The sequence below is a fragment of the Giraffa tippelskirchi genome, chromosome 1 (genome assembly GCF_054371585.1).
Source record: "Giraffa tippelskirchi isolate mGirTip1 chromosome 1, T2T-mGirTip1v1.2.pri, whole genome shotgun sequence".
Lineage (NCBI taxonomy): Eukaryota > Metazoa > Chordata > Mammalia > Artiodactyla > Giraffidae > Giraffa > Giraffa tippelskirchi.
The window spans coordinates 93185455-93202481 of record NC_137275.1 but is presented as its reverse complement, the minus strand read 5'-3'; the positions used below and the strand labels follow the sequence as shown (position 1 = coordinate 93202481).

Sequence of the window (17027 nt, the reverse complement as noted above, 5' to 3'; positions counted from 1 at the left end):
TGACTAGCAGTATTAGTGTACAGCTCCTCAGAGCACCTGATGGTCCTGCCTTCAGCTGATTTCTTCATCTTGGCCTTGTAACTACTTAGAAACTCTGTAGAATGGGTTAAATTAGAGAGGCTCAGCATTCTTTTGGAATGAATTAATCCAGGAAAAGAAGTGGCACATTCAAAGCCATGTGTTAATATTTTATTCCTAAAAGTTTTCAAACTAAGACCATTAGGATGCTTTTGGTTCTAAGTGACAGAATCCCAACTCAAAATGGCTTTAAACAGTAAAGAAATTGATAGTTTTATGCAGCAAAATATTCAAAGGAGGAAGTCTAGTCTTTGCTTCCGACCCCTTTCCATGAGCTGGCTTTGCCTTTTGACCACAGGCAAGCTGGTTATAGTGGTTCCAAACTTCCCCTCTGGAGAGGCATCAGCAGAGAACAAACACAGGCACCCTCTTCTCCTTTATCTTCCTTAGCATCAAGGAAACCTCTACCCAAGCTTCCCAGCGACTTCCCCTGACACCTCATTGACCAGAATTGGATCATATGTCCATTTCTGAAACAGTCATTGGCGAGGGGGATGCAATTGTCATTATTAGCTTAAAGTAATTATTTGGGATGGGCAGTTCTATAAAAGGAGTTTTCCATAGACAAATGCTTCATGACAGCTTAATTCAAATCAATCATGGTGTATTAATTTTAAAAACAATAAAGCTGAGGTATTTAATCAGAGGAGGAAGAAGGAAATAGGTATATCTTAATAATCTATGGAGATATTTCAAACTATATCTACTCTAATCCATTGAGTTTTTTCAAATTAGACAGACTCCAAGTTATGTGAATTCTCCTAAATCCCCACCTCTCACTACACACACACACACACTCACATCATCACCACCAGCACCACTACCTTGTAAAAAAATCATAAATAACACTGCCATATGGCAGAACTTATTTTGAATAAGTACTGTTTGGGTTGCCAAGGCCTTTTCATTAAAAACAAGACCTCTAACTGTACAATAACAATGATAGTTACTATTTATGGACATATTATTTTGCAAAATATAATTTCATATTTTATAATAACATTTAATCTTTAGAAAAATTATTGCAGAATGTGTATTCTTCTGATTTTACAGCCGATGAAACAGACACAGAAAGGTTAAGAAAGTTACTCAAGGCCACACAACCAGTGAGTGCCAGAACAGGCATTCAAATTTAAATCTGTTTCATTTCAAATCCTGGCTACTTTACTGAATGCAACTCCTGTTCTTTCAGTAATAAACATAAAGTAATAATCAGTAAAAGTTTGACAAGATTTTATTATATTTATTCCCAGTAATCTCCTGATACTATATGTGCTTCTAAATGACAGTGTTAATTAACACCAACGACTCCTAAATTTAAAGAAGATTGTTAACAATGACTTGAAATTTGCCCCCATGGGAATCTAGAGAGTAAAGAAACACAGAATAATCCTTGGATTTGTATGCACAGTTATCAGCTGAACTTGTCATTTTACCCTTGAAAAAGATTTAGCACCTTTAAACTTCCTCGAGGGTGGTGATTAAAGAAGGTAACATTTTCTGTTTCAGTTCAGTTCAGTTCAGTCGCTCAGTCGTGTCCGACTCTTTGCGACCCCATGAATCGCAGCACGCCAGGCCTCCCTGTCCACCACCAACTCCCGGAGTTTACTCAAACCCATGTCCATCGAGTCGGTGATGCCATCCAACCATCTCATCCTCTGTCGTCCCCTTCTCCTCCTGCCCCCAATCCTTCCCAGCATCAGGGTCTTTTCCAGTGAGTCAACTCTTCACATGAAGTGGCCAAAGTATTGGAGTTTCAGCTCCAACATCAGTCCTTCCAATGAACACCCAGGACTGATCTCCTTTAGGATGGACTGGTTGGATATTCTTGTAGTCCAAGGGACTCTCAAGAGTCTTCTCCAACACCACAGTTCAAAAGCATCAATTCTTTGGCGCTCAGCTTTCTTCACCGTCCAACTCTCACATCCATACATGACCACTGGAAACACCATAGCCTTGACTAGACGGACCTTTGTTGGCAAAGTAACGTCTCTGCTTTTAAATATGCTATCTAAGTTGGTTTGGCCCTCATATAAACATCGCCGTTCCTCCTGAAGTTTTCATAACTAGACATTGACAGTCAAACTTTGGAGATGGCAGCAGAAGAAAATACTACTTGAAATGCAGAACATTTATTTCTTATCACAATTATATCATATTTCTGGACCACCTCCGATTGCACTTATTTTTTATAAGTTTTTATAAGTTTGCCTTGTCTAAGCCAAGGCAAACTATTCTCCTTAGATAGGTACATGGAGAGAGTGATGAAGGCAGTAAATTCCTACATTATCAAGCATTGAGGAGAAGGCATAAAAGTTTTTCAACCCTCTTTTTCATAAAGGAAGCAAAACGTTCATGACTGTATTGATTTGACTTGATTCATTAATTCTACAAATATTTACTGATGTGCTATTTAAGCTGTGGGCATGCAGTAGGGAACAAAGCCAGGATCCAGATACCCTGATGTGCATATTCTAAGGAGGGACTCAGCAGAGAATAGACAATTTATAACATGGGTATGTCTCCCAGTATATGAGCAACCTCAAGTAAAATACAACTCAATTTAAGTAGGATGGAGGGGAAGGGGGGTCAAGGAGGAAAGGCTTGCTGAAGAGGAGACGTTTGGTAGGAGGAAAAAAAGCATTTTATCCTTACATTTTTGAAAGAGTAGTAACTTAAAATAATTAGTAATGAATAAACATTTCACATGAATGCCAAAGAAACCCAAGCACAGCACACTAGATAGGCAAGTCCTTTTGCACAGCTGGACACCTTCAGTCTGACCTACAGCCCTTTCAAAGGTGATTCTGTAAAATGCACTAATATTTTCTTTTGCTGTATCACTGGTAGCAACCCTGGAAGAGCCTGCCTTTTTAGGATTTTGATAGAATGATGCTTCAAATAGAGGCTTGAGACTCAAGGCATTAGAGAAAGTGTCTGAATATAGACGTTTGTGTTTGATTGGAACTCTCATCTTTTATTATAGGGTGAAAAAGGAGCTACAGGAGAGCCGGGGCCCCGAGGACCGTATGGTCTGCCCGTGAGTTCTGTGTCTAGCGATGTTTCCCCCAGCACGTGTAGACGATCTGTTACTGGAGCAGTTAACTCTCCCCTCCTGGGCAGACTAATCCCATCAGAGGAGCAAAGAGCGACCCACTAATTCTCTTCAACACCAGTGTAACCATGTGTTTCAGAGATAGGTCATATTTGTGCCATATTCTCACACTCAGGTACACTCATCCACGTGCTTCACAAGACTGAGAGGATCAGAGGCTGTCCAGGAGATGGACAGGGCTAAGCTGAAAGCAAGATTGGGGGCCATGCCTGGGCCATCTGACTGGACCCATAATTGGCCCTTCCTTGGGAGGTCATTGTATCAGAAGTGGGTGTAGAAGCTTTATTTAAAACAACTCTCTTCAGACTTTATCCATTTTCAGAGATAACTTACAAAAACTGTTCTTGCTAATAAAAGTTATTTCTAAATTGATATTTACAACGATTTTGCTGTTTCTGACCTTTCTAAATCACTGTGATGACAACTGATCTGCAGAACAGAGAATGGTGATAGTGTTCTATCTTCTAAAAATTCTCAGTCCTCCCCACTTCAAATTGAGGGCCTGGGGTCTGCTTCAGAATATTCTTTTCAGGGTAATTGTGAATGATGCAATGGGGTAAGACAGGACTTCAGTAGAAGCGTATACTTACTGTCATCTCAAGGTTTTTAACCCCTGTGTAGCTTCCACATACCTTACACATTCTAGTTTTTATAAACTGAAATAAAGGCATCAGCCATGATTATTTGAGTGCTAAAAGAGATGCCGATTTTGAAATAGATTTCAAAATCTAATTGATGGAATCAAGTATCTTCTCAGCAACTTTTGGGTGGATCCATTGTGTGACCCTGGTCATTGCCCTGAAAATCTGCTCCACAGGGGTGAATGGGTAGGGGGCCATTCATCTACAAACAGTTTTTAAATTGTGAGCTTCACACCCTCAATATTTATAGACAAGGTGCACATCTAGACAAATTAAAGCTGTATTTAACAGTTTTCACATTCTTTGCTCACTTATAATTTATTAAGCTGCCAAAGTAAAGTAGTTTTGATTAGCATATTCTGTTAGTGCTTGTGTGTTTTTTAAATCAACTAAACAGTATTTTTGCTTTTGACTTACTCCTAGATGAATAACTTGGATATCAAGAATTAAACTTCAGCAAAATATCACACTATTTAACCTGATACATAAAAAAACATGTTCGTGACCCTTAACAGCAACATTAACTCTTACATTATAATCACTTCACTTGATTTAGTGAAAGAAATTTGCATTACTAATCGATAGAGGATTTTTTCACTTTTTTGAATTAGTTGTTTTAATACTAATGTTGCATGTCCAGGCAGCCTTAAATAGAACAATAACCTATTCATGAAACTTAGGAACACTAATGTAGCTACTATGGTTCTTTGGCAGGGGAAAGATGGAGAGCCTGGTCTTGATGTAAGTAAAACATACAATAAACATCTTCCCATTATAATAGATGCTGATGGTCTCCATCATCAATCACAGCAAGAATAATTCTAATTTTTTTCTGTGTACATAGTTACGCATACAGCATATATTGCTGTGCATGTAGACAGCTATATGAAATCTACCACTATGAAATCTGCCTCCATGAGATAAACATGGAGGCAAAGACCATAATTATTTTGGTATAAAATTAATAACTGACAGTTGATATACTCCAAAATACTTTCCCAAATTAGAGACACTCAACATCTGTGGCTGAACCACTTATTTTAAAATATGCATAAAATTGAAACATCTTTTACATGCTACCCTTAGGGAAATGGTATGTTTATTTTCAAAGCTGTTATACAGTATTTTTCTTTTTAGTGTTAAAGTCTCTATATATCTTATAGTAACAGAATTCTCTAAAAATAATGTTAAAGTCAATCCCTCTTAAAATGCTTACTGCTCATCCTGTATTATGTGAACAATAGCAGTAGCAAAAGTGATAGTAGTAGTGTATCAAGCACCTGTTGTGTACAGACATCATTCTGGTACTTTATCTTCAAGTTTAATGCTCACATTGGCAGTTGTGTAGTAAATATTAACCTCATTTTATGTTCAAAGGACTAAAATGCTGAGGTGAGTGATTTGCCACACAAATCCAAGAACTTGCCAGGATTCAAACTAGGGTCTTAATATTCTCTCCACTATGCATTTCTTTGGAGAGGCAGCAAGAAATCCTTTGTTTATAGACACTTGAGATGTTAGGAAACTGTTATTTCCAAGTACTACTTTACCCATCTAAGTTTTGAGATTTGGGACCATGCCGTGTTTCTCTATATTTGTGCTCGGAAACATGAAATCTTGTTTCTTTCAAAATGGTTTTGCCACATTTACATCAATAGATCTTTCTGGTTTGCTTTTTATCCTGTAGGGTTTCCCTGGTCCACGAGGCGAGAAGGGTGACCTGGGAGAAAAGGGGGAAAAGGTGACCTCTCCAACCTAGCATGTGCCTGTTTGATTTTTCTGCTTCTGTCTGCTTTGCTGTTCAAGCTGTGTGATTCTTTCATACATCTCATTTTTCTCCATCCTGTGCTCCAAAAACACACTGATGTCTGATCTAATGAACCAGGTCTTCACAGAGGAATAAAGAAGGCTACACTGAAAGAAATAAGGGCACTGTTAGCATAGAAGAAAAGAATTATAATCCCCAGAAAACCAGGCTACAATTTTTTTGGACTACCTGACATCAATTAGTTGAAAAACTGAAGTTTCCAGGAGGTGTCAAAAATGAGAGGGGCAGGCATTTATTACATTAATAATATTAAATAGCACAAATCTGCAATAGTCTTCTGGCAGAGCTCACCTAAGCCTATAAAGCCAGCACCTCATTTATCTCCACAACATTCCCAGTAGAGACAGGATATGTCCCGTATCTTGATTTTTTCAATTGGAAAATGGAAGACAAGCATTGTTTCTGAGACCATTACACGGGGACCAGGACTTGTTGCTTTCAGACACTGCAGACATTTTAAACGAAGATATTAGTGTATTTTATGAGATTGGTTTTTAGGTTCTATCTCAAGATAGATAAGGAGCCAATATCAGGCAAAACGGTTTTATGTCTGGAAGCAAAGTTTGGATTATGGCTATTGTAAACCACTTTTTCTTCTTTAGTTATATATAACTATATAGTGTTATATATATATATATATATATATATATATATATATATATATATATGACACAGATGAAGAAGGGGAAAAAAAAAGAAACCTCTATAGAATAATGAAAATCTTAAAGTGGCTGAAATTGTACTTCCACAGTTCAAATTTAAACCAATTCTCTTTCTCAGATTGGGCTTCCCAGGTGGCTCAGTGGTAAAGAATCAGCCTTCCAGTATTGGCAGGAGATGCAGGAGACACAGGTTCCATCCCTGGGTCAGGAAGATCCCCTGGAGGAGGAAATGGCAACCCACTCCAGTATTCTTGCCTGGAAAATCCCCTGGACAGAGGAGCCTGTCAGGCTACAGTCCATGGGTCGAAAGAGTAGGACATGACTGAGTGACTGAACACATACACACACACACACACACACACACACACACACACACACACACACACACACACAGTTCTCAGACTAATTTATGCTCTACTTAACACACTATTTTCAAAACCCTCATAGATGTTAAAAGGCAAGGCCAAATGAGAGTTGCCCCAAAAAGGATATTAAGCCTTCTGTGTATTCTTTGGGCTTTAAACAATACTTAGCTTCCCACTGCTAGGAAAGCCCATGTGAGCGGTTATATAAAACATCACCATCATCATTGTCAACATCATCACATTTATTGATGTGTTTTATGTTTTTCCTAGAGCTTTACATATGAGAGTCTTTTAATCTTCATAACAACCCCCTGAGGCTGGTGTTATCATTGTTCCCATTTCATAGGCAAGGAAACTGAGGCATAAAAAAGTTCTTTTATTCTGAACTGTAAATTGGAACTATCAAATATACATGTTTTGAGATACAAGCTTTGGGCCCAAGGTGTGTGTGTGTGTTTGCCTTCAAAATTATAGGCATTTATTTTATACTTACCTAATGGATTGCATGAGTCTAAAACTTCATCCACTCAAAATAATGTTATACTTATGAAGATATTCATTCTAATGATCTTTTAAACCAAGAAGAAATTACCAGTATTGTAACTTGTGAAAACCTAAAGCTACAAATTAAATCCTCAGAATAATGTTAATCACTCAATACCAAAGTATTCTGTATTTCAGATTCCATTATTAGAAGTTTTATACTTAGGAAATTAGATCCAAATGTGAGCACTTTATGTATATCATTCTTTGACATCGGAGATAAAAATTAGCAAAAGCCCTTATATATTTATACCCACAAAGACATAGTTGTAAAACTATGCTGATTAATAATAACACTGACACATTATTCTCTACAATAGTATCTGTTTTCCATAAAGCCTGAAGTTCACTAAAATGTTGTTGAAAAATGATTCCCTAAGCCTGTTAAAGTCAGCATTCATATGACAATGCTTTTTCATTGAATGATTAATCTGAGTTGATTAACCAAAGAAGAAATGGAGTCCTAAATTAATAACACCAAGCACACCTGATGTCAGCCACACCTATGTGAAGAGGAGTCCACTGCCTCCCAAATAAGTCTAAATCAATTTTATGTCACAGAACTGATGTTATTTGCTGAAGAAGAGTGTTGATTCATCTTGCATGAGTGAGCAATGTACTCCCAAAGCTCCTCCCATCGTACTTCCTATCACACCTGCTTTCATTTCATTTCACCCTGGCATCTCGAGTCTTTGTTTTTGATCGTGATCAACTAAACCACACAGAATTTCTCTTTCCCCAATATTAGAAAAACCCAACTGGTTTTGATTCTGAGCCTTCTGATGCAATCTTTTTGGCACACAGGAGATCAATGTGGAGTTTCACTCACACAGTCAGAATGAATGCATTAATTTGAATGCATATCTCATCTATATCTGTTATGTATGTCTTTAAATATTGATGCTGTTTTGCTTCTGAAATTATTCAGATTTACTGTATCTGTCATCTTGATTGCAGAATGAATACACTCATTTAAATATGTATTGCATCGTATTTTGTATTCTGCACTGCACCAGCTTCTTGTCTATAAATATGCAGAGATATTTATGTTAATGTGAAACAGCTGAGGTACATTCCTTCCTTCTCCTCCTTTTGCCTCCTTTCCTTAATTCCTCCACCCCTGTGATCCATGCAGACTTCCACAACCTTTACCTTGATTCCTAAATACTAATTCCCATGGCTACATTCCCACTATGTAATTATCCTGCCTACCTCATTTTTAGTGTTAGCTCAACTGAATCCAAACTGCTTTTCCCCTCTGGAACAAAACTTCTTTTTTTTTTGCTTTTGTTACCTTGTGAGTAAGCTGGAAACCCATTTACCATTGTGAATACCTGGCATGACATCAATCAGCGTGAATTAAAAAACATCTTTGGGTTTATAAATAAGTCTCCTTCTCCAACTGACATTGCTAAGAAATCTTAGCACTTTTAAAATTTATTTACCTGACTCAATAAGGGAAGTATTTGTTTTTAGCTTCCTTAAAAAGAATGTTAAAAGAAAGAGAAGTATCTTTTTAACACACTATGTTTAAATGAGAGCTACAAAAAATGATGTCAGAAAGTTGTATACATTTCAAAAAGATACAAGCTGTTAGTATTTTTTCCTATTCCTCTGGCTCATGTAGCTTTCATCTTTTACAGGATTGGGGGGGGGGAAACAGTTGCAGGTACTGCAAATTGGCTGTAAAAGTCTCCATTATTCCTCTCAACTTCCCCTGCCACTGGCTGACTTCAATACAGTTGATATCTGCCATCTCCACTGGAGCGGTGGCGGGAACACCTCATTTACAAGGACCCTGGCATTGGGTCTAAGTCAGCACTGATCCTCCTTTCTGATGTGTCAGCTTTTAAGTTCTTCTTTCATCTTGCTGAGTCTTTTTAATGAAACCTTGTATTTCACTCCCCAGAATCCATCGCCACGCTGAAAGTCTGTTTTTTCGTAACATCATGCCTTATCTAAACCAGAAAACGGTGGTAAATGCCCTTCCAGACTTTCATTGGCTAAACCATCTTTTGAATCACCATCACTTCCCCCCACCCCAAATAAAAACTGTCTTTTATTTAAACCCTTGTATCCACAGGGGGAAAAGGGAAAGAAAGGCAAAAAGGGGCCTAAAGGGGAGAAAGGAGAACAGGGTGCTCCTGGATTAGATGCACCGTGCCCGTTGGTATGTCTGACTTGTGCAACTGTCTCCAGGTGTCCTGTGTGGAGGCTGAGCTGGGAGAGGAGCAAGCTGGAGGGGCCGTACCAGTGCAGTTCTGACTGGGTCTTTTTCCAAAAGACAGAAAGCATTTTATTTTGTTATGGGAGCATAGCCGCTTAACCATGCTGTGATACTTTCAGGTGGACAGCAAAGGGACCCACCCATACACATACATGTATCCACTCTCCTGATTGGGATCTTTTCACACAGACTTTAAAGTCCCTCAGGTTGTCTTCTCGTGTGTTCCACCCCTTGCCTCTGGCCACCAGCTCTTCTCAGGTTTCTCAGCAATCAAGGATTGATGTGCATCCAGGGCGTGAATGCAGGATCAGAGGAGGAACCAGGACTCCTCCCTCCCGCTCCCCAGAGCAGGTCCAGGTGCCCAAACAAGCCCTGGTTATAGGACCACATCAAGCTCTGTTTTCTTTTGTCCAACCTCGCTGGCTGTTACCTTTCCCTTCAGAGTTGCTCCTCTCCCAGTCTTTTGTTATCGTGGTTATTTCTTTAGCAGAATTTGTGCTCAAGTGATTTCTTCTGTTTAGTAACGTTATGAGTTAATCTTTACAAACAGGGATTCCGTGGCGTTAAGGGGGAAAAAGGGGAGCCAGGCCAGCCTGGCCTGGATGGGCTGGATGCCCCTTGCCAATTGGTACAGTATTTCTCTTTCCTACCACCCTGCATGCCATTCCTTTGTTTATTACGTATTCATCCCTCTCAGTGTAAAGTGGTACTTCCAGAGCAAGCTTTCCATTTTAAACACACCACATGCATGTGCATGAATAGCTCCTTCAGTGACTCTGCAGAGTGAAGAGAGCAAGCATGCATTTCAATCAGTGACTGCGAACTAACCTCCTGACATTGTTCTCACAGCTGACATGGCCGCCATGTCTGTGTTCTGGGGAATGTCAATTTATCCAGTAACTATTTCAAGATGACATTAAAAGTACATTAAAAAAAAAAAAAGTAAAGGTACAGCTAGGCTTTAACTTTGGGTTTTTCCCCTAAAGTTAGATTTTTTTCTTTAAATGAAATAAAGGCATTTTTGCCACTTCCACTAAATTTCTGTCAGGCTGTAAATAAGGCCAAACCTACAAAGTTAAGCTTCTGTGGTCAAGATTTAACCAGTTCGAAGGAATGCTATTAAGAGACCATAGAGAAGAAAACCAAACTTCTTGAAGCTTCTAAAGGTGATAATAGTCTGTACCCCATACCCTCTTCTTTGTCACATAACCTTTTCAATTTAATGGCCTCTCCTTTTGAAACTCACTTTCCTAAAGTTAGAAAGATGTTCCCTACCTCCATTTGGCATGAACTCAAAATCCTTCTTACACTAAAATCTAAAATTCTACTGGGTGATCCTTCTCCTTGTACCAATCTGGCATTATCGATTTTTTTCCCAAATATAAAGTCATTTTAAGGTGTTCTTTTTTATTTTTTTTTAGCAATTAAAAAGAAAGTATATTCTGACTTTCTGAGGTGTAAAGGAAAATTTTATGATTGTGTTGATGGTTATATTTGGTTTGCATGTTCTTATATTATTCTTAAGTACTAAGCATGATTCTTTAAAGATAAATTTATGCTTCTCAAGTCTTTTAAGAGATTGCATAATAGAAGAAATTTTTAATCAGTCAATAAATTGCAGTTAGAAGATTTCAATATGATGTGCCCAGTCTTTTATTTTGTTTGCTTGATATTGACAATAAATAATATTTTACAATCATTTTGCTGGGAGAAAACACAAGCATGCTTCATAGTATGTCAGTTTTTCTTGTCTTATTTATATCATTTGTATCTGAAGAGTGCTTACACCTTAAGTGAAAATAAATTTTGCAACATTTAAGAATCTTTTGTCTATTCAGGACTTGTTAATTGGCTTCTGAAGAATTTCAATTAAAAAATTGACAAAGACTTTGGATAACATTTTACTGTAAAGATATAGACACTACTTATCTTTTAATGCAATTAATTTAATGTTGTACTTTTTCTGCTTTCAATCTAGAAAAGTTGAAAGATATGCCATGTGAAGAGCTATAAACTTCAGATAGAAATGGTTCATCACTGATTACTCATCATTATCATGCATTTAGCCATAAAACATAGTGACCAGGAAGAGAAGTTGTTTTCATTTTTTGAATAAAGATAATTATAAAATGCATTTTTATGAAGAGAAATAGTACAGATTTATTATCTAAAGATGTAACTAAGTAGACCACTAGGTTTTACAAATCATTGTTCAACATTAAGAATAAATATTTTTATATTTTATTTATTTTCAAAATATGTACTCACTTTGGAAAACATTTGAATTTTCTTCATTTTAACTAGTGTTGGGTAGTCTAGTAGGGGTGGATAAAAGATGCGTATGACTAAAGCCACCTAACAGCTATAAATCTATTTTTAAGCCTCTGAGCTTATTAATTATGAAGTATGATCACTTTTGTGGAAGCTGAGGAATTTTTATTCTTCTTTTTAAAACAGGGGCCAGATGGATTACCCATGCCTGGCTGTTGGCAAAAGGTAGGCATTACGGAGTTATTTCTAAAAGAAGCACTCTCCCTTTATCTTCACCTGGCCTAGCCCTTTCCATTTAGAACAGATTTTTGTTTTTAATTTGACATTCCTGAAATGTATATGGGTATTAAAAAGCAAAAGATTCCATCTCTGGAATACCTTTTGATGGTGTTTACTGCTGATTTATTTCTAAATGGATGAGTGCAAATAGCACCTAGCAAACACTGTAATTTGGACCTCTCCCTATTTAATCTTTTCTTCAAAATGGAAAGGGGCAGTGCATCTTGACAGTGGTTTGCTTGTGTCAAACTCCTTTCCCTCCTACTGTTTAAAATTATTCTTAATTGTGATTCCTTTTCTATTTATACTCAATTACTTAGATAAAATATGCAAATGCACGGTAGAACCCTGTCAATATTAGTCACAAAGCTGAGAAAGCAGAAAATGTAAGAATGATTTTTCCTTCAAAGATGCCTTGATTTATTTGGGAGAATATGGTTATATTTAAGTTGATGTACTTTATGACAACAGTTTGCTCTAGACTCTACATGTGGCCACCCACAGTCACTGTGAGTGTATTCAGTAGAGAAGGGAGCTTATTCTTCACAGAGAACCTGTGTACAAACGCGGTGTGATAAGCCCTTTCATATAGGTGACATCACTTTATTTAATCCTCATCATAATCCTATAGGGTATCACTGGGCTTTCCACGTGACTCAGTGGTAAAGAATCCACCTGCCAATATTGGCAGGAGATGCAGGTTCGATCCTTGGGTCAGGAAAATCCCCTGGAGGAGAAAATGGCACCCGACTCCAGTATTCTTGCTGGGAAAATCCCATGGACAGAGGAGCTTGGTAACACGAGGGACTGGGCACACAGCACAGGGTATTATTAGCCTCAAGGATGCTGATGAAGGAAATGAAATTCAGAAAAGTTAAGTGATTTCCAAGGGCACAGACCTAGTATGTAACATAACTAGACATAGACAGTGGAAAGCAGTGGCAGAACTTTAAGGAGGGAAGAGATCTGTGTGCTGTGCTGTTCAGAGAATACCAAATCTTTACACCGCAACGGTGCAAACCTCAGCATAAAGCACTGTGCGTACCCTACCTAAGGTTAAAGGAATTCCACTGATGTGAAAATGAGCTGAGGGAAGTATACATGCTCTTTTATCATTTTGAATTTTTTCCTCTAACATTTGTGGCTTATTCAGTCATTTTTTAGAAAATTTATTGAAGTATAGTTAATTTAGTGTATAATATTGTGTTCATTCCTTCTGTACAGCAGTGATTCAGTTATACACATACGTAGTCTTTTTCATATTCTTTCCCATTCTGGTTTATTGCAAAATATTGTATATAGTTCCCTGTGCTATACTGTAGGACCTTGTTGTTTATCATTTTTCAGGCGTTTTTGACAGGCAAGCATCACGGGCAAAACTGTAGGACGGCAGAGAGATATGGAGAGACGTCTTATTTACCTCTCATTTCATCAACTCTGTTGGTGAGGAGATCCTGTGAAACTCACTCTCTTGCTTAGCTACTTTCACACCCCCTTGGCCAGAGAAAGAAAACCGTTCTCTCCCAGTCATTTATTCAGTAGTAGCTTCGCATACTCCACTTTCAGCCTGTCAGACCACTAGCTCCATCACATCGGAGGTCAACTGGTTCTTGGGAAGATGAGCCTGTCATCATAGTCTTCTTCACCTGAGAAAACTATCCTTTCACTGTCATAACCCCTGTTCTCAGAATTTTTGATACCATCCTGAGCTGGAATTACCATCTGCTCTTTAACCTTGGCCCTGTAATCTGATCCTGTCATGATTTTTTAACCCAGTCATCCGAACACTTTACATGGAGGGAGATGTGAAAGGCCTACCTTATTCAGCCTCTGATACTACTCAGAACTTGGGTTCACATCATTTGCAGCCTCTTCTAAACCATGTCCCTTTTGTGAGGCATAAAAATAATGGCAACAAGCAAAGGATTCATCATCTTGTAGGTTCATAAAATGGCCAAACCTAGTAATATGAGCTAATGTGAGTTGCTCAGAAAATCAGAAATTTCCCTTTTAGGTACTTATTTTTCCACAGAATATATACTACATTTAAATCAATTAGACTTCAATAAAATTTTTAAATGGTAAAAAGAGAATAACTCAGTGATAAAGCTTCAATATTGCTTACCACATTCCCCAACACAATCAAATGCAAACCATTGTGGTCATCCTCTCCCAACATCTTCCTGCATCAAAAACAATTAGACAGAGTTGGTAGAGGCAAACTTAAATTTAGAATGGATAAACCAGGTCCTCCTATATAACACAAGAACTATATCCAATCTCCTGGGATAAGCCATAATGGAAAAGAATATTTTTTTAAAGTGTACGCATGTGTAAAATTCAGTCACTTTGCTGTACAGCAGAAGTTGGCACAACATTGTAAACCAACAATACTTCAATAAAAAAAAACAATTAGAAAAATAAAATGTTCTAAAATTTCTTCTGTGGTCAACTTAGCCATCTCAAATATGCTGTTGGTCAAATCAAATTAATTTTTAAGTGATATTATTAAAAGAAGGCCAGTAGTCCTGTTTTAGTGGGCCACTTTTTTGAATATTAAGTTTAGTAGTCTCTAGAGTGACGCAGGTTCAAACCCTGAGTTGGGAAGATCCCCTGGATCAGGAAATGGCAACCTGCTCCAGTATTCTTGCCTGGAAAATCCCAGGCAGAGGAGCCTGGTGGGCTACAGTCTATGGGGTCACAAGGAGTCAGATATGACTGAGCGCACACACACAGTCTCTAGAGCATAGTGATAAATGTTTGAAAATTCAGGTTGTAGCCACGGTAGAAAGCACGGTGGTTAATGAACAAGTCCTATTGCTTTCATGCTACTCTCAATAATAATTTTTTTCATGTAAAACTATTTGATCTCTGTTTAAATTACTTTTCTTTCCAGATATAGTTCAGTTATCTGTATTTGGAGAATAATGATGTACCAATTCACATTGTAATTCATACAGTGAGTAAAAGGCAGAACTCATGGTTCAGAAAATACTTACAAGCTATTAAAGAAAGTTATCATCTGTCCTTATCCAGAGATTAAAAACCACTTAATAGGAAAAATACCTATAGCCTTCACATTTTTAAATGTTTCATGAAATTTTGTTTTTTTCAGATAGGGCAGGCTTGCAACAGAATCTTCCTAAAGTAAGGTGACAGATTTTTTAAACTAAGTTTTAAAATCTGGTGGGAAAAAAAGAGTCTTTAAAATTCTGGAGACTATTTACAAAACATTGGTTTCTCAAAAAATGTATTTGGTTGAAATTTGTGATGAGTGGGAGGTGGAGAAAAGAATAATACTTCCTGTACACATTCTCTGGCCTTAGCATGATGTGTGTAACACTAAATGAACTTCATTGCTAAAGATCACAAAGTACCCAGCCTCTTAAGCATACTTAATATAGCATCTATTTTTACTGGAGAGAAAAAAGCAAATATTTTTAATTAGTGAAATGAAAGATGACCCTGAGAATGAGTCACCATTGTGATGGGGAGATGAGAGATCTTTATCATTGTCCGTCTCTGGACATTCTACTGATTTTTCTTTGAGAAAAAGTCAAGTTTGTCACCAAGATCTGCTCTATAAGTTATGCCTCAAAGACTTTTGTTCTTCTGTTCTCTCAGACTTCACTTCAGCTCCAGGGCAACCTTAGTACTTATGGCTGCCCAGAAAAGGAACCAGACATTTCTAGATCTTTAGATCACAATAGAACCTGTCATACAGCTTGAAGACTTGACAACAGAGAGGTCGGTCCTGCACGCCCTTCGCAGCAGGGGAGGGCCAGAAAGAGGAAATAAGAACCCAGGGACAGTAGAGTGTTATAGTTGAGTGTCAGTGAAATAAACAGTGCCACTGCACTTGTGTTTTAATGCTTGGAGATGATTATATAAGCCATACATAGAACATGTATTTTAATTATGGTGTGTCTGTGATAAAATTCTAATTTTCTGCTTTCCCAGAATAGTTACTGAGACAAACACTTCCCACAGACTTTTCAGTAGTAGAATAAAAATGTGGGTTGAACCTAGGATAAAATGTTTGATGAGTTTTAGAAAAGTAATGCATAGGACATATCAATTAGCTCATTGATTAAAAAGAAAAAACTTCTATTCAGGGTTCTACCAGTTTTCTTAAAACAAAAGCCAATTGGGAATTTTTATCCTAAACTACTAATTCTCTATATTTCTCTTTTTTGTTGTTTGTTTTCCTGCAGTGATGAATCTAACCTTCAGAGCATGACGTTGTGTATATAATGGTCCACTTTTTATATTTATAGTTGAAATTGGATTGCAGATTGTACAAGTCTGAGATATGTTTACATGTAGCTGCTTCTTCCTGTTTGCTGTAGTACACATATCCATCTTTTCTTCCCTTACATCTAAAATCGGGCAAGATGTGAAACCAGTAAGAAGCCTGCAGAAAATATAGATCAGTATCTCTTTGTCTTATGCGAAGATATGTATTTATATGGACCCAGTGATAGAAATTGATTGTTCTTGCTATTTTCTTACCTTGGGCTTGTTAATTGCATGGGCAAAAAGCGCCATGAGATAGTTTACATGAAATTGTGACCAAATATGAACTCAAAGCTTTGAAAATGTGCTATACTGACTGACTCTAGAGTTTATCATCATAGCCCTACTCACCTTTGCTGTTCATACCCACACCACCCATTGAAGCTGACTAAAAAAGCATGATCATGTGCCAAGCCTGCTTGCTGTGCACCTTCAGATGCTAGCATGCCGCGTGATGAGTCATTTGATCACAACGGAGCTTTTATTTCTTTTGTCATCTCAAGGGGGTTACACCATGGCTTATTGCCAAAAAGTGATAAGGTGGCGGAGAGCACACACACAAATGATCTTGTATTTTACGGGCGCTGTGGTCCCAACTACAGATCTTCAGCTTCCAATTTTGTGGGCTCATGTGGCCTCCTTGGTTAAAACGTCCAGGGGCTGAGCTGGTTGCTGACACCAGTTTTCCTTGGGCTGCTCTTGGCAGTGAAGACAAGGATAGA

General features: G+C 37.7%; 1 protein-coding gene across 3 annotated transcripts in view; it reads left to right on the top strand.

Moving 5' to 3' along the window:
• Nucleotides 1-16458, top strand: part of COL25A1 (collagen type XXV alpha 1 chain) — a 499505-nt gene extending 483047 nt beyond the window's left edge. Inside the window, exons 31-34 of one of the 3 annotated variants that reach the window (XM_081556987.1) lie at nt 3065-3118; nt 4549-4575; nt 11917-11955; nt 16224-16458. In XM_081556987.1, the coding sequence (XP_081413113.1) occupies nt 3065-3118; nt 4549-4575; nt 11917-11955; nt 16224-16226 (123 nt within the window). In that variant the 3' untranslated portion in view covers nt 16227-16458. Of the gene's footprint in view, nt 1-3064; nt 3119-4548; nt 4576-5521; nt 5594-11916; nt 11956-16223 lie in introns of those variants that run through there. The other 2 variants (XM_081556824.1, XM_081556908.1) reach the window with 2 other exon arrangements.
• The last annotated feature ends 569 nt before the right edge of the window (nt 16459-17027 follow it).